Source organism: Vulpes lagopus, chromosome 14, assembly GCF_018345385.1.
Source record: "Vulpes lagopus strain Blue_001 chromosome 14, ASM1834538v1, whole genome shotgun sequence".
Classification (NCBI taxonomy): Eukaryota; Metazoa; Chordata; class Mammalia; order Carnivora; family Canidae; genus Vulpes; species Vulpes lagopus.
The window spans coordinates 35,883,456-35,905,813 of record NC_054837.1 but is presented as its reverse complement, the minus strand read 5'-3'; the positions used below and the strand labels follow the sequence as shown (position 1 = coordinate 35,905,813).

At 55.2% G+C, this 22,358-nt stretch overlaps 2 protein-coding genes across 14 annotated transcripts in view; both read right to left on the bottom strand.

Annotated features, from left to right (window-relative positions):
- EP400 (E1A binding protein p400) overlaps nt 1–7,808 on the bottom strand; it is a 100,765-nt gene extending 92,957 nt beyond the window's left edge. For 11 of the 12 annotated variants that reach the window (XM_041728492.1, XM_041728498.1, XM_041728495.1 and 8 more), the window contains exons 1-2: nt 7,682–7,808; nt 376–529 (exon numbers count right to left, since the gene is read on the bottom strand). The gene's annotated coding sequence lies outside the window, so the exon portion shown is untranslated. The remainder of the gene's footprint in view (nt 1–375; nt 530–7,681) is intronic. The other variant, XM_041728494.1, reaches the window with a different exon arrangement.
- A 3,675-nt stretch (nt 7,809–11,483) lies between these two features.
- Nucleotides 11,484–21,535, bottom strand: PUS1 (pseudouridine synthase 1). 2 transcript variants are annotated; one of them, XM_041728574.1, is made up of 6 exons: nt 21,471–21,535; nt 20,896–21,127; nt 19,002–19,139; nt 16,349–16,451; nt 13,104–13,795; nt 11,484–11,781 (listed from the first exon to the last, which is right to left on the bottom strand). In XM_041728574.1, exons 2-6 carry the CDS (start codon nt 21,115–21,117, stop codon nt 11,752–11,754), a joined length of 1,185 nt encoding a protein of 394 aa, XP_041584508.1. In that variant the 5' UTR covers nt 21,118–21,127; nt 21,471–21,535; the 3' UTR covers nt 11,484–11,751. The 2 variants fall into 2 exon arrangements, with proteins under 2 accessions (XP_041584508.1, XP_041584507.1); XM_041728573.1 differs by lacking the exon at nt 21,471–21,535 and adding an exon at nt 21,219–21,464.
- Nucleotides 21,536–22,358: the final 823 nt, after the last annotated feature.

The window sequence follows — 22,358 nt, the reverse complement described above, 5'->3', positions numbered from 1 at the left end:
GGCCAGGACATGCCTGACAAGGTGGGCGACAGTGCTAGGAAAGCAGAAGCAACCCACCTGACCCATTACCTTTGACCTAGTAAGACTAGCTCTGGAAATCTCTCCTGAGGAAATTCACCTATTTTTTTTTAAATTGTGCATAAAAATATTTATTGCAGAATACAGTAAGAGTTCAAAAAAAAAAAAAAAAAAAAAGTAACCGGAACTATCCAGTGCCCAAGTAGTTCTAGATGGAGGCTCTAATAAAAATGAAAAATGTGCAGACATATTACCATGAAAGAAGCAGGATACCAATTATATGATATAGCCACTACTCTGTTAAAGATATAAATTAAATAGCTAGCCACTGAAATATATCAAAATATGAATACTGACCTTCACCTGGAGAAGGGATAGAGCACTCCTTGGCGATATGAGGACCAAGCTACCAAACTACCAAGCACTCACACCACGATGAGTTGCAAGATGCCAAGGAGCAGAGCCAGACGCAAGGATCACACTGCGCAGGTCACTGACATGACATGATATTCTGGAACAGGCAAAACCAGAGGGACAGAGATTAGACAGATGCTGAGGGCTGGAGATGGGGGAGGGGCTGACTCGGGAGCAGCAGAGAGAATCTGGGGGGTGGACCCACTCTTCCACTAAATGTGTGAAAGTGGTTACTAATGTGTTTGTCCAAAGTCATAGGGTCACACGCTAAAGCATGAACTTTGAACATTATACCTCAACTTTTTAAAGTAAATTATACCTCAACTTTTTAAAGTAAATCCTGACTTCAGTGAGCTTACAGTCAGGTAGAGAAATAAACCCAATCAACAATGAAATAAAGAAACTGCTTATCTAGAGCAGCATTCCCTAAATATGTGCCACGGTCACCCCAATGGAAAGCAAAACTACCACCAATGGCGAAACAATTTTTTTTGGTAGTAGCTGTTTCTACTTTCAAGGCCCATCAGAAAGAGCTGGAGCCAACCCTTAAGCTCACAGTCCCACGCAGGTACTGCTCAGGATGAGGCTTAGGTTGGGGCACCATGGTAGAGCATGGATGCAGCCTGGCAAGAGGCAGTGTACAGGCCCTCAGGTCACTGTGTGCAATGCTCCCTAGTGCCACTGGCAGCAGGATGCCAGCCACAGGCCCACATCCCTGCTGCTGCTCTGTCTGGGCGACAATGACATCATAAAGGGGCACTTCCAGATGCCAGGAAAATGCCACTCTAAGGAACACTAATCTGGGCCCTGTTCTGTGCAGGGCAGGGGTCCCTGGGTCAGAGCCCATGAGAGGGAGGGATGGATGGCTTGAGAGACTGGACACCCCCAGCAGCTGCTCCCAGCCCCACTGCTGAAGCCTCAAATTGCTCCTGCTGCCCACCCACCATTCCTGGTGTCCTATCTAGGAGCTGCCAGATCAGGCAGCTAGGGATCAGGAGCTCTCTTATTCCCCCTCCCCAAGTAGGGAGCTCAGGCCATGAGCCTTGCTCCCTTCCCAAACTCACCCCCCTCTCTGCCCCCACACTTCCCCAGACCCAGCCAGGACCGTCTCCCCTGCTTCAGGGAGTTTTGCAATGTTGTCACCATAGTCACGGGGCACCCTCGAAGCCAAAGGCAAGGCCTGGGCACTGTTCATCACACAGGGCCACTGCTGTCACCACAGGGAAGTGCTTCTGCACATCCACACCACCCGTGTCCAGTACACAGCTCATGGCCCAAAGAACCCCAGCAGGCCGTGAGGAAACACACAGCGGCAGACATGGAGGTGTCAGAGACAGTCCAGCCTGCTGAAAATAAGGACCAGTCCGTAACTCTGGCCTATGCAAAACCCAGAGCGCAGACTTGGCCCTCATGAACCAACAAAGTATCTCTACAAGGCTGCTCACAAGCAACAGGCTAAATGCGACTCAGTCACTCACTCCCAGACCTCCTCACTTACGAAATGACATTTCCTGTTAGAGAAATCAGTAAAACAAAGTAGAACTCCAAGACCTGAAGTTGAATTCTTTCAAGCATATTAACTTATAAATCATCTCTCTTAATAAAAGAATTGCAATTAAAACTAAACTGAAATGCCATTTTTCATCTATCAGAACGCACAATTCAGAAGCCAGACATACTGCTGGTGAGGCTGGGAGAAGTCAGGTCCACTCAGCTCTGCTATAGTGCTGTCCGACCCGACCCAAGGACCTGGCACCACTTCATAAAACCGCATGTGCTTGTCCACATGCTGGACCCTGCAGTTCCACTACAAACTCACCCTGAATAGCCACCTCTGGTACAAAAACACACAAGCACAGAGTTCAGTCACTGCAGCATTATTTGTAAACACACACATTAAAAATAATTGGGCTCAGCAGTTTAGCGCCACCTTGAGCCCAGGACCTGATCCTGGAGACCTGGGATCAAGTCCCATGTCGGGCTCCCTGCATGGAGCCTGCTTCTCCCTCTGCCTGTGTCTCTGCCTCACTCTCTCTCTCTCTCCCTGTGTCTCTCATGAATGAATAAAAAAAAAATCTTTAAAATAAAAATAAACTACACATCCACATTTCACAGACTGGTTGACTTTATTTGGTATATCCACTCAATGGAGCTCTACGCAGCTGTACAAATAAGAAAGCTCTCTGTGAACTCGTACAGAGCAATTTCCAGAAATGTCACATGAAGTCAAATAAAACACAAAAGATTCTATGTGGGACACTACCCTTGCTAAAAGGAAAAGATAGGCAGATGTATAAATAGATACATCTTGCCTGCATTGTTTTCTACAAAAAAAAAAAGGATATGTACATAAATCTGTTATATACTTAATTTTTTCTCAAAAAAATGTATTTCCTAGTTATGTTCACTACAACAGTCTACAAACACTGATATCCTGTAAATAGCTGCTTACTTTTACAAAAAAGGAACTCATAGGGACACCTGGGTGGCTCAGCTGTTGAATGTCTGCCTTCGGCCCAGGATGTGATCCTGGAGTCCCAGGATCGAGTCTCACATCATGCTTCCTGCAGGGAGCCTGCTTTTCCCTCTGCCTATGTCTCTGCCTCTCTCTCTCTCTGTGCCTCTCATGAATAAATAAATAAATAAATAAATAAATAAATAAATAAATAATCTTTTAAAATATTAAAAAATAAAATATTTAAAAACCTTTAAAAATTACAGGAAAAAAGATTTTCCACATAAGAGAGCAATACCAAACATTCCTTAACAAATTAAAGGGTGCAATAAAAGTCCCATTTACCAACAAAATACACATTCTTCTCCCCTCAGAGTACATCAGGCAGGCTCCATGCTCATTCCTAAAATACGTACATTCCAAATGACATGAACTGGGCCAAACTGAGTTTAAAACTCTGTGGGTTTCACTGTGCCACGTGCACAGATCAGTGACAGATCAGTGGCTATAGAGAGGGAGGAGCTCAGGAGAGTGAGGGTGCTAGAGAATTGTTGGGGGTGAAGCAACTGGCATTTTTATTTTTAATTATTTTTAATTTTTTTTTTGAGATTTTATTTGTTCATGAGAGACACACACACAGAGAGAGAGAGAGAGAGAGAGAGAGAGGCAAAGATACAGGCAGAGGGAGAAGCAGGCTCCATGCAGGGAGCCCGACATGGGACTCAATCCTGGGTCTCCAGGATTACAACCCGGGCCGAAGATGGCACTAAACCACTGAGCCACCCAGGCTGCCCAAGATTGGCATTTTTAGAGAGAGTGTGTGCATGAGTGAGAAGAGAGGGAGAAGGAAGGAATCTCAAGCAGATCCCTGCAGAGCAAGTAACCCAATATGGGGCTTGATCTCACGACCCTGAGATCAGACCTAAGCTGAAATCAAGAGTTGGATGCTTAACTGACCAAGCCACCCAAGCACCCCAGGAACTGTTCTGAATCCTGATTGTCATAGAAATTACACAATGTCTATCAATATTGTCAGAATTCTATACCAAGAAAAATGAATACTATGATGTGTAAAGTTAAAAAAAAAAAAAAGCTAAGCAACATGAGGTTATGCAAAGGTCTTCCCTTTACTCAGTACACAAATTATTTTTAAAATTTATTTCTACAATAATGCACCAAAACAAGATAAAAATTTCCACTGACTAGAAATAAAGAACCATGGGGAGGTGGAGCTGAGAATACAGGCGCAAAGGTTAGATGCTCTGCCCAGAAGAAAAGAGAGGGCCAGAGGTGACTCCTGAAGGCAGTGGGCACATGGTCCCTCTCCAGGTGGCTGAGGAGCAAAGCCACTTGCCCGAGGCTCCCAAGAAAGGAGCAGACCAGCCAAGTAGAGACTACTTCCACAGTGGGACCACAAAATTTCAGGCACTGGAAGACCCAGTTCCAGTGCTGCACAGCCACAAACCCCTGCTAGGGAAGAGCAGCTTCCCTCCCACCCAAGAGGTGTACTGAGACATGAACATGGGGGGGGGGGGGGGGATGGACAGAGAGAATTCACTGCCAGTACACAGGCCCCACAGATGACACAGGTGGAGAAACCACGCCCAACCTCATGTGGAATGCAAGGTCTAGAGACTGCCCCCTTCCTTGAATGGCTTCCCACCCTCCAAGCTGACTCCCTTTCATCGCCAACCACGTCAAACCTCACCTCCTCACCTCCGGCATGGGTCTTCCTCTTGGGAGAGCCAGCTTCCCTCTTCTAAGCATGCGAATTTTATTCTTCAGCATCCCCTAGAATCATTGATTATCCCTGTATGCCTAGGTCCCTACCAAATCCACCTGCTTTAGGGGACCTGGGTGGCTCAGTAGGTGAAACGCCTGCCAGCTCAGGTCATGATCTTGGGGTCCTGGGATCGAGCCCCACCTCGGGCTCCCTGCTTAGTGGGGAGCCTGCTTCTCCCCCTCCTCCCACACCACTCGGGCTCTTTCTTGCTCTCTTTCATGCTCACTCTCTCTCAAACAAATAAAATCTTTTTTTTTTTTTTTTTCAAACAAATAAAATCTTAAAAAAAAAATCCACCTGCTTTAGGAAAGAATTTGTTCATTGTTATATTTACTCAATAACTATTTATTGAGCACTTACTCCATCAGGCACTATTTTGAAGCACTGGGGACACAAGAGTGAACACAGCATGGTTCCCGCCCCCAGAAGGAGGGCAGTCAAGTGATACACAGGAAGTGCAATGGCAGAGCTCTGGCAAGATGAGGTAGAGACAGTGAGCAGTGTGGGCAAGGTGTCGAGTTCTACAGCCTCTCTGAAGAGGGGCTTTTGAAGAGAGTCAGACCATGGCATGTAGGACCCAACATTCCACACACAGCCAGGGTGTGCCCAGGCCCTGAGCCAGGTGTGACTGAGCCAGGGGATGAGGACTGGGGTGCAGGGACATGAGGTAACAGGGGCAGTAAGGACCTGGTCCTGAAGGGCTTCATAAATTGCCTTAAAGACTTTGGTTTTTTCCGGAGATAAGAACTATGGAGAGCTTTGGGCAAAGAAGTGCACAACATGATTTGTTTTAAAAACATCAGCCAGCTGCTGTGTTGAGATTCAAGTGCAGAAGAGATAGGGTGAACAGGTAGAGCTGGGAGGAGGGCATTGGAATAACCCAGGTAAGAGATGGGTGGGGAGGGGGAGTGAAGGACAGCCATGGATGAGAAGACACTGAGGAGCAGTCAGGTCTAAATCTGGTTTTGAAAGTGTGGACACAGGACAGTTCTGACCTGAGCAACTACAAACATGGAGCTGTGTCCAAGTGAAATGCAACAGAGTGTAAGCAGCAGATTCCCCACAAGTTAAAGTAAGATTTGGAACTTGGAACAGGAAGATCCAGCTGGGAGATACACATTCAGGATATGTTGACATGTGACCTACAGTCATGACACAGGATGAGATCACCTGGGTGTACAGACCAGAGAGGTCTGAGGACTGCTCTGAGGCATTAGAATCCTTATACTTACGGGGAAAGGAGAGCATAAGGAACCAGCACAGAAACTAGAGGGAGCATCCAGCAAAGTAAAAGGAGAACCAATAGTGTGGTATCTCAGTGCCATAAGGAGATAATGTTTCAAGGAAGCCATGGGTGGCCTTGGCAATATAACAGCATTGATGACCCCAAGAGAAGTGGTTTTCAGAGAAGAGGTGGGGTCAAAAGTTTAACTGAAGTTGGTTCAAGGGAAATGAGAGGAGAAAATGGTGACACGGAGCACATGATTTTTTCCTATATTTAGAGAGGGGCACCTGGGTGGCTCAGTGGTTGAGCATCTGCCTTTGGCTCAGGTCGTGATCCTGGGGTCCTGGGATTGAGTCCCGCATCAGGCTCCCCGCAAGGAGCCCGTTTTTGCCTCTGCCTGTGTCTCTGCCTCTCTCTGGTCTCTCTCACTAATAAATAATGACATCTTTAAAAAGATACTTCGGAAAGAAGATAAACTGAAAACAAGACATGAATATTAAAGCCACGGCCTACGGTAGGCAAGAAATTGTGGGTCCGATAGAAGAAACCAAATAATGGTTTGCAGATACTACAGTGCTAACAGCAATTATTGTACCAGACTTCACAACATGTGATCATACTGTTTTTAAAAACACATAAAATTACATTATACAATCTCAATTATAAAAGAAAAATTACACGGGGACGCCTGGGTAGCTCAGTGGCTGAGCACCTGCCTTTGGCTCAGGGTGTGATCCCGGGGTCCTCCTGGCGTCCTGGGATCCAGTCCCGCATCAGGCTCCTTGTGGGGACCCTGCTTCTCGCTCTGCCTGTGTCTCTGCCTCTCTCTCTGTGTCTCTCATTAATAAATAAATAAATAAAATCTTTAAAAAGAAAGAAAGACAGAAAAGAAAAGAAAGAAGGGAAGAGAAAGAAGCAAGAAAAATTGCATGAATAGAACAAGAGGCTGTAGAAGCATTAACCGCGCTAATCTTCGTGGGGTAGAATGATCTAGTTCCAAAATAATCCCTGCATTTCTGGCAACCGTTCAGGGAGCACATCTGTTATTGGTCCCACTAAAAACAAAAGTCACCCAAACCAGTGTGCTGCATACGTGACTTCAGAAATCAGCCAGAAAACACAGGAGCCTCCGACAGGTACCACAGCGGGACAGCAGTGCTAGCGTCCCACGGCGCTGTCCTCCAACAGGGACGGGAGCGAAGAGCCAAGGACAACGCGTCTCCGTGGGCAAGTGCTGGGGGCGAGACAAGGCCGGCGCGGAGGCCCGGGGTCCGCGGGAGGCGAGGGCTAGGCCGGTGGCGGGGCGCCCGCACGCCCCGACTCCACTACGTCAGGGCCAGCCGCGTCGGGCCGGGCTGGGTCTGGCCTCCCCGCTGCCCCTCGCCGCCCGGCCCGCGCGGGTCCGCGTCGCTGAGTCCGTCCCCGCAGCCGCGCAGGTGGCACCGCGCCGGGCCCGCCGCAGAGCCGAGGCCTTCCCTGCCCAAGGGCCGGCGGCGCACACCCGGGAGCCAGGCCCGGAGAGCCCCGCGCGGGCAGAGCGCCCCTCCCGGCGCTGGGGTCCGGCGGGCGCGTCTCCGCCCCCAGCCACGGCCACGGCCGCAGCACCGGGCCGCGTCCCCGCGCCGGCGCCCCTCCCCCCCACAGCCGCGGGCCCCCTCCCCGGCAGCGCCCCCCACGCCCGCGGGCCCCGACGACGCGCCCCGCTGGGTGGGGGAAGGCCGGGGACGCGGGCCGCACGACTCCCGACCCCGACCCGCCGACTCCCGCCGCCCCGAGCCCCACCTACCCGGGCCTGGACCACAGTCCCGCCGCTTCGGGCCGAGGGCTGGGGGCGGGGGTCGAGGCGGGGCCGCTCCGGTCGGCGCATCCGGGGCCGCGGACAGAGGAAGCGGCGGCGCGCCCGCGGCCGCGAGCCGGAAGTGACGTCGCGAGAGGCGTCGAGACGCGCGGAGGGCTAGAGCGGCCGCGGGGGGGGGCGGGGCGGCGGCGTCCGGCTGGGCAGGGCCGGCTCCTCGGGGAGCGCGGCGCCGAGAGCAGTCGGCCCCGCGTGGGCATAGCGGCGGGCCCCGCCCGAAGCACCGGCTCGCAGAGAGGCCCCGCGGCGGCGCCCCGGGACCCGGGGGCTCTGAAGCGGCGAAATGTGGGTGAGCCCCCGAGTGCGCACGCGCTGCGCGACCCGGGGAAAGGGGCGGGGGAACGGGGGGACCAGGGGCGGGGGGCGCGCCCCCAGGCCCCCAGGCCCCCGCCCGCCGCCTGCAGCCGCACGCGCTCCTGGCGCCGCCCTTGGAGTCGCGGAACAGGAACCCCCGATGGCGGCAGCTGATGAACCGGAGAGCGGGGCGGCTGTGGGCGACGGGCGGGCCTCCGCCCGCTGTGGGGTGGCCGCCCCGTCGGCCCCTGCCGGGACGCAGGTGAGCCCTGGAATGCGGTGGTCCTGGGAAGACCAGGCAAAGGCCTTCATGGAAGAGCAGAACAGGTCAGCGACTGCCAGCGGGGTGGGGTTCCTCTAGGGGCTGATGAAAATGAGACCGGGTAGTGCCGGCCACCCCTGTGGAGGTACTGGAACCACTGAATTGTGCACGATGAAGGACGCCATGCCGGACGAGTCACAGCTCGTTGCAAGATTCACTTAAAAAGAAAACGAAGGTCAGGGACACCTGAGTGGATAAGTCGGCGGAGCATGACTCTCGATCTCAATGTCCGAGCCCCACGCTGGGTATGGAGATTACTTTAAAATTTTTTTTGGATCTTAAAAAATTGAAAGAAGGCGAACAGGATAAGCATCTTGGCAAAGTGCAGGTGCAAATGCCTTTGGATGTTAAACTGAAATTTTAAAAAAATAATAATAATAAATCCTGGCTGTAAAAAGGAGGCAGGAGTGGGCAGCTGCACTTCGCCGTGTTCCCAAGAACGTTCTCCCTCCTACAGAACTGCCTGGGTGGCCCGGCTCCTTGGTGAAGATGGAAAGTTAAAAGCATTACGTGCCAGCATCCCAGCTGCGTTATGCCCCTTCTGTTTGGGGCATTTGTGCAAGACTGGAGGTGCATGGGAGGTGGCCGCCACCTTCCTACTGCTCCTGGCTCACTTCCTGCCTGAAAGCAGGGCTGACAATTCTCTCCTGCAAGGGAGGCCCAATGCTGGATGGCCATCAACTTTGAGCTTCTTGGCATGAGCCCCTCCCCCTGCACCACAGCTCTAGGCAGCACGTCAGCAGCTCTGGGTGGGGGAGCTCTGGGTCCTCCCATCCCCCCAGCTCCAGAGGCAGCATGAGGAATTGATGTCTCAGTGGGCCAGTTCTGTATTGTTCTAGGAGTCACTCCAGGCATCTGGTCCAGTCCAAAACCAGGTCCTTGAGCCCCCCACCCCCAACAATCTGTAAACTCCAAATTTCCTGAAGAAAATGTCCAACTATACACAGAACCAGTGACAGCTCTCTCAGGAACCTGTGTGGTCTCAGTACACACAGATGAGAGCAACTCACACCATTTCCTCATTTCCCAGGTGGCTGGCTCAGGTGCACATCTTACATGCTGGCCACTGTGGGGACCTGGCAGGCAGCTGAGCTCCTCCCTTGTCCAGGGGCCAGGGCAGGGAAAGGAGGTGCGGGGTCTTGCCCTCCTGTGTCCTTGGGATAACACTGCTTTCTGGCCTCTGGCCCCCTGACTATGCAGATCCTCGCCCTAACTTTGTATGGCCTTCCACACTCAGGGAAGGATCATACAATGGAGGACTTTTGGGGCTGGCCCCAAAGTCAGGCTTGCTCCCCTGAGGTTCTGGAGGGAGTGAGAGGCAGGGCTCCGCAGAGGGCAAGAGCTGTCAAAATCAAGTGGCCACTAGAAACCCATCAAACTGCTGATTCTGCGTCCAGGGCTACTCACACATGTGAACAAGGATGTATAAGGATGGTCTGGACAAATGCCTGGCAGCAGGCTGGACAGGGCAGACCATCTACACAATGAGCCACCAGCAAGAACAATGAAGACTTTTGGGGCTGCAAAGCCATGCTATGTTGAGATAGGCCAGTGTGTTGTAAGCCACTGTGAAGGGGGGACCAGATGGGGTTCAATATACACAAAGGGCTCACTGGGAGAAGCCACAAACCTCTGGAGGCCCTAGGAATGCTCAAGTATATTCATTACTTTAACATGCCACACACCCAGGGATCCTCCAAGGTGACTTAAACAGGTTATCCATTCATTACTTTAACAGCCACAACTGGGAGTTATCTACTCTAGAGGTTTGACTGGTCTTCAGACCAAGACCTTGCAGCCTTTCATGGGAGAACCCACAGTCCCAGCAGTTATTCAACTAATTTCTGTCCTCAGAAATGACTTAATAAAGAGCCCTATCATGGGCACATCAGCCTAACACCAACCTCTGTATCTTCTCCCAACACACCCTTCCCCAGTGGCCCCAGCTCATCAGTTCAAGCATAAGGCCCACGTCACCCTTAAATCCTCCCTCTTGTACTCACCTCCAACCACCTGGCATCAGGAAGTCCAACTGCTTTTCTGGCTGCATACACCTACTTCACTCACCCTCTGCTCATGGGCCTCCCCCAGGTCACCACCAGCATCCAGTCTTCATGATTATACTCATGACACCTCATCTGTCCACCTGGAAGAAGCCCTCGAAGATACCTGCCCAGCCCTAGTGCATACACAGGTATGCCCATACACACTACATGCCACATGCATGCACATAGCACATGCATACAGGCAGGTACACCAGCACACAATCGCATGTGCATATGCATGGGTACTTATGGCATCCTCTGCATTCACACATCACGTGTACTCGCACACCTGTGCAGGTACACCAGCATGCCCACAATCACATGCATACACATGGGTATATATGCCATACATCTTCCGCATGCATGCATCAGGTGTGTACTCACACACCTGTGCAGGTACACCAGCATACACAAAATCACACATGCGTATGCATGGGTACATATGCCATCGTCTGCATGCACACATCATCATGTGTACTCACACACCTGTGCAGGTACACCAGCACCTGCACAATCACACCACTTCTCTACCTGAAACTATCCATGCCTTCCACAGACTTGCCCACTGCCTGCCCATCACCTGCCCCCCTTCCTTCCTAACAGGTCACTTTTATTCTGTGGTGCATCATGTACCACTTGTTCTCCCAAGTGCATCTCCCAGCATCCCTTGCAGCTAGACAGGACCGTGTGACATGCCCTTGACCCATGAGGGAAAAAGCTACTGATGGGTCTTCTGTTTGGAGAGCTCAGAGGGGCACATTCTGTCCCCTCTCCTGTCCCGCTCCTCACACCTGGACGTGGGCAGGGGTGGGGTGGATGAGACGGTGAAGGCCAAGTGCGGAAAGGGCCAAATGGACAGAGGAGCCCTGCTCGGGGTCAGGGATCACCCTGTCTAGGCTGTCTGGCTTCTGCACAGCCACCACCGAGCCCCATCTGGAGGGCCTGCCAGGAGCACCCATCTGCCCTGGCCTCTACCCACCAGCGCTACGTTGTTCCTAACAGCACACAGCACTTCCTCCCTCTCTGGAGGCAAACAACACAGGAAAGACTAGGTGAAACGTACAAACCAGAGTGATTTAAACAAAGTTTGTCTTATTTAATAAGAAAATTGCTTCTTTAAAAAAATAGTGTCTTTACACTCTGAGGTGTATACAGTTAATGACAGCTAAGAACACACTCGCAACAGGTCCTCCTGTGATGAAACCCAACATGATGCAGGTCTCACGACCCTGAGGTGGCAGTGCCGCAGTGTGGCTCTCCTATGGTGGCAAGGACGGCCCGCCGCGGCGGCTCCTTGCACCTGTGGGCGACCCCAAGGCACTCTTAAGGCAGCCTCCACCTCAGTCACTGTCTTCTGGAGGGCTGGGCACCTGCAGAACAAGAGCAGAATTGTCGGGGTGCTGTCTGTGGGGAAGCTCAGCATCAGGGCCTGCCCCCAGCCTGCCCTATCATCGGGGACAAGTGCAAGCCCTGGGTCTCAGCCCGACTCCTGGTCTCTATGCTTACAGTCCAAGAACCCAATCTGCTCAGGGAGAGGCAGGGCTGGGGCCAAGGGGGTCTTCATCAGGCTCCACAGGATCCCCACAGGATGCAGTGCCCCCAGGGCAGAGAAAGGGGGGCTACTCCAAACTGCACAATCGCAGGCCCTCCCTTATCTACAGACAGCAGGCAGTGGAAGCCTGGCCCAGCAGGAGTCAAGCAGGGGGCAAGTCTGGCCCCCTGCTCCAATGTGTACACATGCTCCATCTGGCCTCACACTGTTGGGGAAAACTGGTCACCATCAACACAGAAAGAGTGGAAGATTTAACGTGATTCTGGAATGCCTGTTTCTCTTGGAAAAACTTAAGCTCTCCCAACGTGGTACTCCCCACAACGTGCCAGCCTGGTGGCAGTGAGACAGACCAGGAGCACTTCTGCTTGCCATGTCCAATCCCCATCACTTGACACCCCTGCCACTTGTCATCTACCTGCACACCTGCTTTTCCACACCTTGCCTTTCTGGGTGTGCAGACGACGAGAAGCACTCTCCCAGCACTCCAGGTAAGCATCATCCTTGGAGAGCGGCTGGGCCCCCGAAGCACACAGCTCAGGGACATCTCCCGCCCCAGGGAAAGAACTCAAGCCATAGATGATGCTTAGCTCCAGGGCCCCAGATGCCCTCCTCCTAAAACACAACCCACAGGGATGAGCCGCTCTAGAGCCGTGACCCTAGCAGGATCGAATACATGGACCCCAGGACGAAGGGCCAGACAACAGCCCACCCAAAGCAGGTGGTAAGCATCTTGTGTGCCTCTCTCTAGGAACCCCAAGTCTCGGAACAAGTAGGACAACAGTGATGTGCTGAGGACCCAGCCATGCCAGCCCCAGAAGCACTTGACCTGACACCTCCAACCCACAAACGGAAAGGCAGACCACAGAGCACAGCCTCTGTCCAAGGTCACTAAACAGTGGGGAACAAGCACAAGCAGCATTTTGGGGTCACCAGCCACCCAGTCCAATGCCCTAGCCCTGCTTATCCGCTGCTGTGTGACCCTGAGGACCTGACACACCACTCTGTGCCTGAGCTTGCTTATCTGCATAGTAGACACAACACCAGTGCACAGCAGGTTAGAAGCTTGGCCGAGCTCCCGAGAGGGAGGGCCTGTGGCAGCCCCCGAACCCTGGCCTCCAGCCCCATAGCCACAGCCCCCACCTTGGTGCCTGCGCCCACTGCCATGTGGGCAGTGGCATTGAAGTCATGCACGGGCAGGGTGCTCAGCCACTGGGCCATGGACCTTTCGTGGCGCTCAGTGCTGATGATGGTGGGGTAGATGTGCTGCTCCTTGAATGCCGTGACCCCCGCCTCCTCCCGTGTCCAGTCCAGTGGCTCGTGCAGCCCATCGTTGCCAAAGCGCTGGTTATACTTCTCAAAGTGCACGCGCTCCAGGACCAGGCCAAGCCCTGGCGCCTTGGGCACATCCACCTTCGCATCCCCCCAGCTGCGCTCCAGCACACTCTCGGGGGCATAGCCCTTGACAATGGCCACTAGCAGGCCAACCATCTTCCTGATCTGGTGCGTCATGAAGCTCTGTCCCTTGACCTTGATTACCGCGAACTCCATGCCCTCCCGTACAAAAGGCTCCTCGCAGAACATATCCAGGATGTACCGCCGAGCGCTGGCCTCCTGGGGCCCCTTCTGCGACGTAAAGTTGTGGAAGTTGTGTGTGCCCTTATAGCAGGCGAGGAGCCCATTCACACGCTGCAGCGTCTCGGCACTCAGCCGATAGCTCTCATCCTGCACATCGTGGTCCTTGTGGGCGAAGGCAAATGTGGGCAGCATGTAGAAGTAGGTCCTGGCATCACATTTGTTCTTGGAGTTGAAGCCGCCTGTGACCCTCTTCAGTCCTTGAGGGGAGAGGAGGCAAGTGAGGACAACACTTCCCTGCCAATGAGCAAATGAGCACCTGGACAGACAGCTTCTAGGCACTGAACCCACGCGTACCTGATGCTCAACTGCAGTTATGCAAACTGACTCAGTGGAAACACCAGGGGTGTTAAAACCCCAGGGTTTGCTGAGGTGCAGGCAGGTGCATGCTTGCCCTCTGCCACTGTCCACAGAATACATTGCAGACCTGAAACCATGCCCTACAAGTTGTTCTACGGGAGGCTACAGGCAGCAGCACATCTAACAGCAAAAACAAAACAAAACAAAAAACTAGAGCCAACTGAGAAAGAGAAAAACGTTCAAACGCGTTCTAGACCATTGGCAGGATGAAGCAGAAGGCAGTCCCCGAAACACAGGAAGGCAGGTCTGCAGGATGTGAGGCCCCACACTTGGAGAGCTGACAGACCCAGCAGACACACAACACACAAACTTCAAGGAAAGGATGAAGACAGAATGAAGTGTGTGCTGTGCGAAGGTCTCCAGTTGTGAGCAGCACAGAATTGTACATGTGCAGACAGAGAATTTCCCTGAGGACAAAGTACTGGGGAGGACCAGGCAGCCCCCTGCCCTCCTCTGCCTGAACAGTGCTTGGGCCTTCAGGGGTCAGTCTGGGCCCACACCGCACAAGTGGCCAGGCGCCTCCAGCCAGCCTGGCCCTGGGGCTCCTGCCCTCCTTGCTCTCGCTCTACTGTCCTATTTGATTTGAAGGTAGTTTTAAGTTTTCTTTTTTGCCTGGCATTAAAAATTCACTTTCGGGGACGCCTGGGTGGCTCAGCGGTTGGGTGCCTGCCTCTGGCTCAGGTCGTGATCCCAGGATCTGGGTCGAGTCCTGCATTGGGCTCCCTACGAGGAGCCCTCTGCCTATGTCTCTGCTTCTCTCTCTCTCTCAATCTGTCATGAATAAATCTTAAAAAAAAAATTCACTTTGTCCACACGGAGCATCACCAGGGCGCATCGTGCAGGCAGTTGTCTGCCGGGATCAGGGTCCAGGCTGCCCAACGGCCAGGCCCCAGGGCTACACTGAGGGAAACTGCCTGCCCCGCACGTCACACTGCAGTGGGAGCGCCGACTATTGTGGTAACTGTACAGGATTCGGAGCTGTTTCAGCAAAACTGGGGCTGATCTAGGGACTACACTAAAGAGCTTCCCGTGCAAACGCTGGTTCTACGTGAGGAGAGTCTCGGGAGGGGACCCTCCCCAGAGGCACAGAAGGACCACAGCAAAGCAAACAAAAACCACGCTACATTGAAACACAGACATTCAGTAGTAGGCAAAGTAACCAATAAGCGTTACCACCTTCGTGGAAAGAACCCCTTTACTTGCACCAAACACCCGGGGCAGCTTTGTCCATGATGGCACGGAAGCCTAGCACCCCTGGTAGGCACACGGAGAAACAATGTGTGGCACGCCCACATGACCGGGCCCGTGCACACCCGGCTCTGTGAAAGAAGCCAGACGTACGATCTGATTTCCATTCACATAAAACACTTCGGGCTCAAACTAATCCGCAGCAGAATGCAGATGAGTGGCAGCCAGTGAGGAGGGGTAGGAGGTAGAGGGGTTCGCAGCCCTACCCTGGATGGTTCCACGGGTGTGTGCGCGCATCTAAACCCTACACTTAAATACAGCCTGCAGAATATATCAATTAAATCTCCATTTAAGGTTTTCTCAAGTGGCTGCCTAAAAAAAACCACGCTGCATGGGTTAGTAGCACAAGTGGCCATATGATACATGCCCATCAGCACCAGGGCCAAGGGGACTAATGCAGGGGTGCTGCTGTCGTCTTCAGACACTTTGAGAAGTGGGGTGAGTGGATATTAGAGAAGGACGTTCTAACAGAGACAGCCACCGTGGCTGCCTAACAGCCCGTGCGTGAAGAGGCAGATGGGCGTGGAGCCGAGACAAGGTCAGGTGGCCACATGGCCTGGCCTGCTACAGAGGATCTACCAATTCCTGCTTTAACCCTCAAAGCAAACACAAAAACCACAGTGAGGTACAGCTAACAAGGCAACCAAGGTGATAATTAGATGGAATTAGGAAAAACATTCATTAATCCAAAAGAAAACAGAAAAAGGAGAACACAGAACAGAAAAGACAAAAAGAAACCAATGGCGAGCTCTACACCAACCAACCAAGCCAAAAGCACAGAAACACTAATGGCCTGGACACGCCACTCAAAAGCAGAAAATCAACTGGACAGGACTGTCTCAACAAAGACCTAAAACTCCCATTTAACAGGCTGCTTTTAAGAGGTTAATTATCACCCCAATTTTAACTTTACCAAACCTGGATGTTCATGTCCAGTGTTTAGCTGAAACAAGGTGCTGCCACAAAGGGAGGTTCCAAGTGTCTATCCAGCTCATCCCTTTGGGGACTAACCACCACTTCTACCAACCACTACGCAATCGCCCCAGTGTCCTAATTCTGCACCAGAGCAGTCTGAGGGTTCACGTTCCTGCAGGCCCAGCCACCATGCAGCACTCGGCCTTGCAACGCTTACCCAGTATTCTTACCCAGTATCCGAATGTGAGGTGGAAGGTGGCTGTTGATCTTTTCTAAAATGTCATCAATCAGCCACACCTTCAAAGACACGACCTGGCCAGCCGCAGACACCCCCTGCAAAGGAAGCAGAAGGGTCAGGCACACCCCTCCATGAGGTGGTTTCCTTAAGGACCACGCCAACGCCGCATCATTTCCTGCACAAGATCTGGGTTTAGAAGCCCATCTGAGGGGCTGGCGATACATGAGGACGGCGCTCCGCACACCAAGGGGCCAGGCACAGCACAATCGCTAAGGATCACTGGTGGCTGCAGAGCCCAATGGAACACAGCACACCAGGCAGGTGGGAAATAAAGGCCCCCTCATACGTGCTCCACACCACATAGGGAAAAAGAGCGCGCATTTTAGTCAGGAAACCACCGGCCAAGCAAGGAAGAGCGGTTGTCCAGCCTCAACCACGGCTTTGCTGTCCCCACTCCAGGTGCCCGTGGTCACCCGTGCTGCTGACACTCCAGCACAAGCCCATGCCATCTGCACCCCCCATCTGATCACATGGGCACATCTCATCTCCTCCCTTCGTTGAGGGGACAGTGGATACAGCCCAGAAAGCCTTTGAGAGATCCCCCACTCACACAACTTCCAGGCCAGCACATGGCTGTAATGTCCTGGTTTGCCCTGAGCTACTGCTGCCGTCTCTCCCTGGGCCGCGTTTTTGAGCACCATATCATGGGTGTTCAGCACCACTGACAGTGCAGGCATCCACCAGGGATCTGGAATGTGTCCCCCACAAACCAGGGGGCGACCACTGTGCCATCTAAGTCTCTCCCTCCTCCTTGCTCTCTAAAAAACAATTGGAGAGATTGAGGAAAAGAACAAAAAATGAACAATGAAGATGCTACCCAGACTAAGTCCACTGCCCCCAGGTCCACATTCTCCCATACAGAGCATCTGGCCACACACAGCCACAGAGGGCATCAGACAGCCACTCCATGAGTGGGAAATACACAATGGATTTCAAACAGTTAGATTAAAAAAAAAAAAAAAAAAAAAAACGAACGAAAAAGGGCACCTGCCTGGCTTGGTCAGTGAAATGTGCAACTCTTGATGTGAGTTGTGAATTTGAGCCCCAAGCTGGGTGTAGAGGTTACTTTAAAAAACAAAATCTTGGGGTGCCTGGGTGCCTCAGCGATTGAGTGTCTGCCCTGAGCTCAGGTCATGATCCAGGGTTCTGGGATCGAGTCCCACATTGGGCTCCCTGCTCAGCGGGGAGTCTGCTTCTCCCTCTCTCCCTCTGCTCCTCTCTCTCAAATAAATAAAATCTTTTTTTTAAATCTTAAAAAAAAAAAAAAAAAGGAATGAAAATAGATGGCACTGCTATGTTTCAGTATCCCTCATATGTGTCAGTGAGAACATTCTGTATGTGCTGGTGGAGCGGGAGAGACCGCTAAGGGACCTGGGAAGATGAAAGTGTCCTCAGACCTGCTGCAGGGACAGCGCCACAACTCTGCAAACACATCAGAATCCACTGAATAACACAAGTGGGCAACCTGGAAGGGGTGAATCATATTTCAACAAAGCTACTTTTTAAGGAGTCTGAAATAAACAAAAAATGCTATCATTTATTCATCCGATGGGCTGAACACATGACTGCTGGGACGTTAGTATCAGAAGTTTCCCGTGTCTTCAGGTTCCCCAAACTGTAGGAGGAAAACATGTTGGAATAGAACAATCTCTGACAACAGTGGAAATTAAGCATCATGCTCTGAAACTCTCTCTCCATTAGCTCAGGCAAATAGCTGCTTTTCTCCTGCCCTGGAACAACCAGAGAGCTGTAATTAGAACAATTAAAGACTAAAGGAAGACTTAAGGAAGCACAGGACCCTAGCCTGCACACAAGAAAGCTTACTGCATCACCTGGCACACGAAAGCCCGGGATTGGGTACCTCTGGAACCGGGTGTTCTTCAGCTGCTCAGGATCCTAACCTGCCCATGACTGTGTCAGAATCCCAGGGACATCAAACAGGCACAGAGGCATCTCAGGGCTGGGGCAGAAGACATGCTGTGAGCTGTGCCCCACCCGCCTGCCCAGCATCCCTCCATCCTCCTCTGGGGAGCTCCTGCCCATGCTGGTCCCATACCCAGGAGCACAACTCGGCAAGACCACCCGGCATAGCTGCCACACCGGCCACGGCGGAGCCCAGGACAGGTGTGTGAGGCAGTGAGCCAGCGTAGTGGGACTCAGTCTTGGGACTGAGCAGACAGCATCGGCCACAGCCACTGAGGCTGCCCAGTCTATGAGTCGTGGCCCCTGTGGTGGTGACATGCTGTGAGCATGGAGCACACAGCGCACTGCTGTGGCACGTGCACACATGCAAACAATGGGAACTGTGCTTTGCTGGCTGTATTTACATTGATTATGTGGTGAAAAAAGACTATCTTGGATAAACTAAGTTAAATAAAACCAATGACTAACCCCAAAGCTACCTGCTTCCTTTCCCCTCTTGGAAACCGGGACATCCCATCCTATGCACCTGGCATGCCTGAGCTGCGTGGGCCCAAGGCGGTGGACATTGTGTCCAGACGCTGCCGAGTGCTGCGGAGGACACACACACTGGCAGCTTCAGGTGCTGCTAGAACCTGCAGGGGGTACACAGAGGTGGCACCTACCTTATCTGTGCGGGCGCACCGCTGGAAGGACATCTTCCTCATGTCTTCACCATGGTTTTCAGGAATACAACCAGACTGGACCAGGGCGGACACTAAGTCATCTTCAATGGTCTTGAATTGTGAGGATCCAACATTCCTCTGAAGAAAAGAGTAGAAAACCAATTTTTTTCACTCAGTCACTGCCCACAAATGGGAACCCTGAGCCTGGGCCGCTCCCCGTAGGGCACCTGAGTGCTGTGCCCACACCTGCGGCCCTAGGGACACAATGTGGCTCTTCCCCGACCCTATGGCAACTAGGACAGGTACCTGAGGGTATCCCATCTCTAGAAACTCCCCACCCTGGGCAGCCAGGTGAGAAGCTGACAGAGGGTGTCACCCAGGACACGAATCCCTCCCACCCAGTCAGATCTGAAAGCAGCGCCCCTCCTGCCACAGAGCCGACTGTGGTCAGCAGCTGTTGGCTGCAGAGGGACACCCCCCGCCCCCCGCCCTTAGCAGCACAGTGGGCAGGAAACCCACTCCAGGATGCTAGGGCTAGACCCGGCATCCCTGGCTTCTCACAAACCCTTCAGCTCGCGTGAGCAGCCTGTACGACTACTTGGGACTGATGCACAGCAGGGAGGGACACCCACCACTTCTAGAACCTAATAACACTACCCCTTCTCAGCGTGCCCTAACCATAACTCAGGGCCTCCAGGTCACCTTCACGCGACCACCTGATGCTTCTCAAAGAAAACATTCCCCACACCAGGGACATGAGGGGGCCCCCGAACACTTTGTCCCCTGAGACTCAACAGAGTGGGAAGTTCTTCCTGAGGTCTGACCGTCTCCCTGCACGCACTGAGTCATAAATGCTCCTCAGACACCAACACACATGGACAGAGCTGGGGCAGTGGGGAAGGTGGCCGAGGGGCAGTCTCTCCATCTGTCCTTCCATCAACTCTGGGATGGAGATGCCACTGTCAACTCTCCACCCCTCACTTCCCTAAAAGGGAAACTGGGGCAAGCAGAAGCCGTGGAGACACAGCAAGGTTCTGAAGACGTGCCTAAGGCAAAATGCACCTCATCAAAATCCCTCTCAGAAAAGCAGCTGACTGCCCACACACAGCGGCTGGGGTGGTCCGCGCATTCCCAAGGCTACATCCCCTGGCCCTGTTGGCGCAGGGGACCCAACATCACAAAATCAGTTTTCCGGGTGCAACCCGACCTGAAGTCCACTTCCTACTCCCACGACTCATGGTGAACATTATCACGCCCTGGGAGAGCAGGCACAGGCATATTAAACTTGCTGCGGCTGGACGCTCCAGGCATGGCACCGAGTTTCCTAGTGACTCAAGCTTCACCGAGAGAAACTCGGTTTCGGAGAAAAACCGAGGTTTCGGAGAAAAACCGAGGTTTCGGAGCTGATGACAGGGACAAGAGCCTTCCTGCACCTGTGGGGCACCTGCGGCCTGTCAGGACGGCACAGGGCACAGGGCGTTCTGCTCGCACACAGCCTGGGCCTCCAGCTTCTGATGAACACCCGCAGCCGCCCGCCCAGCCCCTCGGCCTCAGGAGAGACAGGAGCCCAGGAGTCTCAGTCCCCTGGCTCCGAGGACAGTCGTGAAAGCCCCAGGGGCACCTCCTGGGACCAGAGCAATGCTCAGGGCTGCTGGGACTCCGGGCTGGGCGCTGCCCCAAGCGATGCGGCATCTCGCTGAGAACCAGGTGAAGAGCGACACCCTGTTCCCTGAACGGCCTCGCTGCACAGATGTTACCCGGAAGTCGCAGCCTGGGCCCCACCGTGGTCCGCAGGGGAGGGAGCCCAGAGGTCAGCGCCCCCTTCCCCCCGGGGCGGGCCTGGGCGAGTCCTGGGGCCCGGGGCCCGCCGCCCGCCGCCCGCCGCCCGCCTCGCCTGCATGCCGTGGTAGCCCTTCCCGGAGTAGGCCACGAGCAGCACGATCTTCCGCTTGGGCAGCTTCCGGCGCGGCTCCGCGTCCGGGCCGGCCCTGCGCTTCTTGGCCTGCTGCTCGGCGTCCTCCCAGGCCCGGGCCCCGCCCTGCCAGCCGCCGCGGGCCTTGCGGTCCTGCTCCAGCGCGGCGCTCACGAGGGCGGCGGCCCGCACGTCCCCGGCCATGGGGCGGCAGCTGCAAGGACACGGCGGTGAGCGCCGCGGGCGGGGCGCGGGGCCTGGGGGCGGGGGCGGGGGCGGGGGCCCGGCCGGCGCGCCGCGGTTACCCGAGCAGGTGCCGTCCCGGGCGCGGGCTCCACGGTCCGCAGACTCTCCGCAGGGCCCCGGCCGCCGCCCGCAGACTGGAGGCCGCCATGCGCGGCGGGGCGCGGGGGCGGGGGAGGGCACGCGCCCGGCCCTCACCCCGGACCCTCCCCGGGCCCCCCCGCGGCCCCCGCCCGCCCGGCCCCCGCCCCCCCCGCCCGCCCGGCTTCCCCTCGGGAGGCTGCCGTCGCCGGGCCACGGGGACGAGCTCTCACCCGCACCCACTCACGGCGCAGCGGACGGAGCGGGACCACGTGGGCGCGGGCGGAAGTGGAACGCGCGGCGGACGGCGGCCGGGCAAGGACAGAAGCCGCGGGGGCGGGGCTTGCGCGGGGCGGGGCTTGCGCGGGGCGGGGCTTGTGGGGGCGGGGCTCGGTGCGGGGGCGGGGCTTGCGGGGGCGGGGCTCGGCGCGGGGGCGGGGCTTGCGGGGGCAGGGGCGGGGCTCGGCGCGGGGGGCGGGGCTTGCGGGGGCAGGGGCGGGGCTCGGCGCGGGTCGCGAGCCGGGGGAACAGGTGCTCGGCGGAGCGGGCGCCGCGGGCCCAGTTCCGAGGCCTCCCGGGCCGTGGCCGCGCTCCCCGGCGCCTCCCGCCTCCCGCCTCCCGCTGCCCAGACTCGGCGTCCCCTGGATCCGCGGCGCCCACGCGCTCGCTCTCGAGACACACCTGGCGACGCGCGGCCCTCGGGAAAGCCTCGCGCGGGGCCGCGGGGCCGCGGGGCCGCGGGGCCGGGGCGGGCGAGCGACGCGGAGGGCGTGGGGCGGCCGGAGGGGCCCCGCGGGGTGTCCGGGAAGGTCCCCAGGGGCGGCCCAGGAGCGCGGCCCGCGGGGCGGGAGGCGGCGCCCAGTGACATCCAGCGCGGGGAGAGCCGGCACCGCAAAGCCCCAAGGGCCCCGGGCCCCGCGCGCCGCTGACCGGGGGGGGGGGGGGGGGGGGGGGGGGGGAGCGTCGGCCCGGGGGGACCGGACGGCGGCGCCGGGCAGCGGGAGGGGGTGCGGCCGGGGGGGCCCGGGGCTGCTGGCCGGGCGCTGCGCTCAGGTGCGGGGATGGCGGAGGAGCAGCTCAGGCGGGCGGGCCGGACGGCCCCTCAGGGCGGCCCTGCCCTC

Excerpts from the sequence above, each read along its gene's own strand:
- PUS1 (XM_041728573.1), bottom strand. The coding sequence starts at position 21,307 with ATGGCGGCCTCCAGTCTGCGGGCGGCGGCCGGGGCCCTGCGGAGAGTC. Across the intron at positions 16,452-19,001 it reads GGTGCGCCCGCACAGATAAG|GGGGTGTCTGCGGCTGGCCA; the intron begins GTAGGTGCCACC and ends CTTCCTTTGCAG. Across the intron at positions 13,796-16,348 it reads ACCTCACATTCGGATACTGG|GACTGAAGAGGGTCACAGGC; the intron begins GTAAGAATACTG and ends TCTCCCCTCAAG.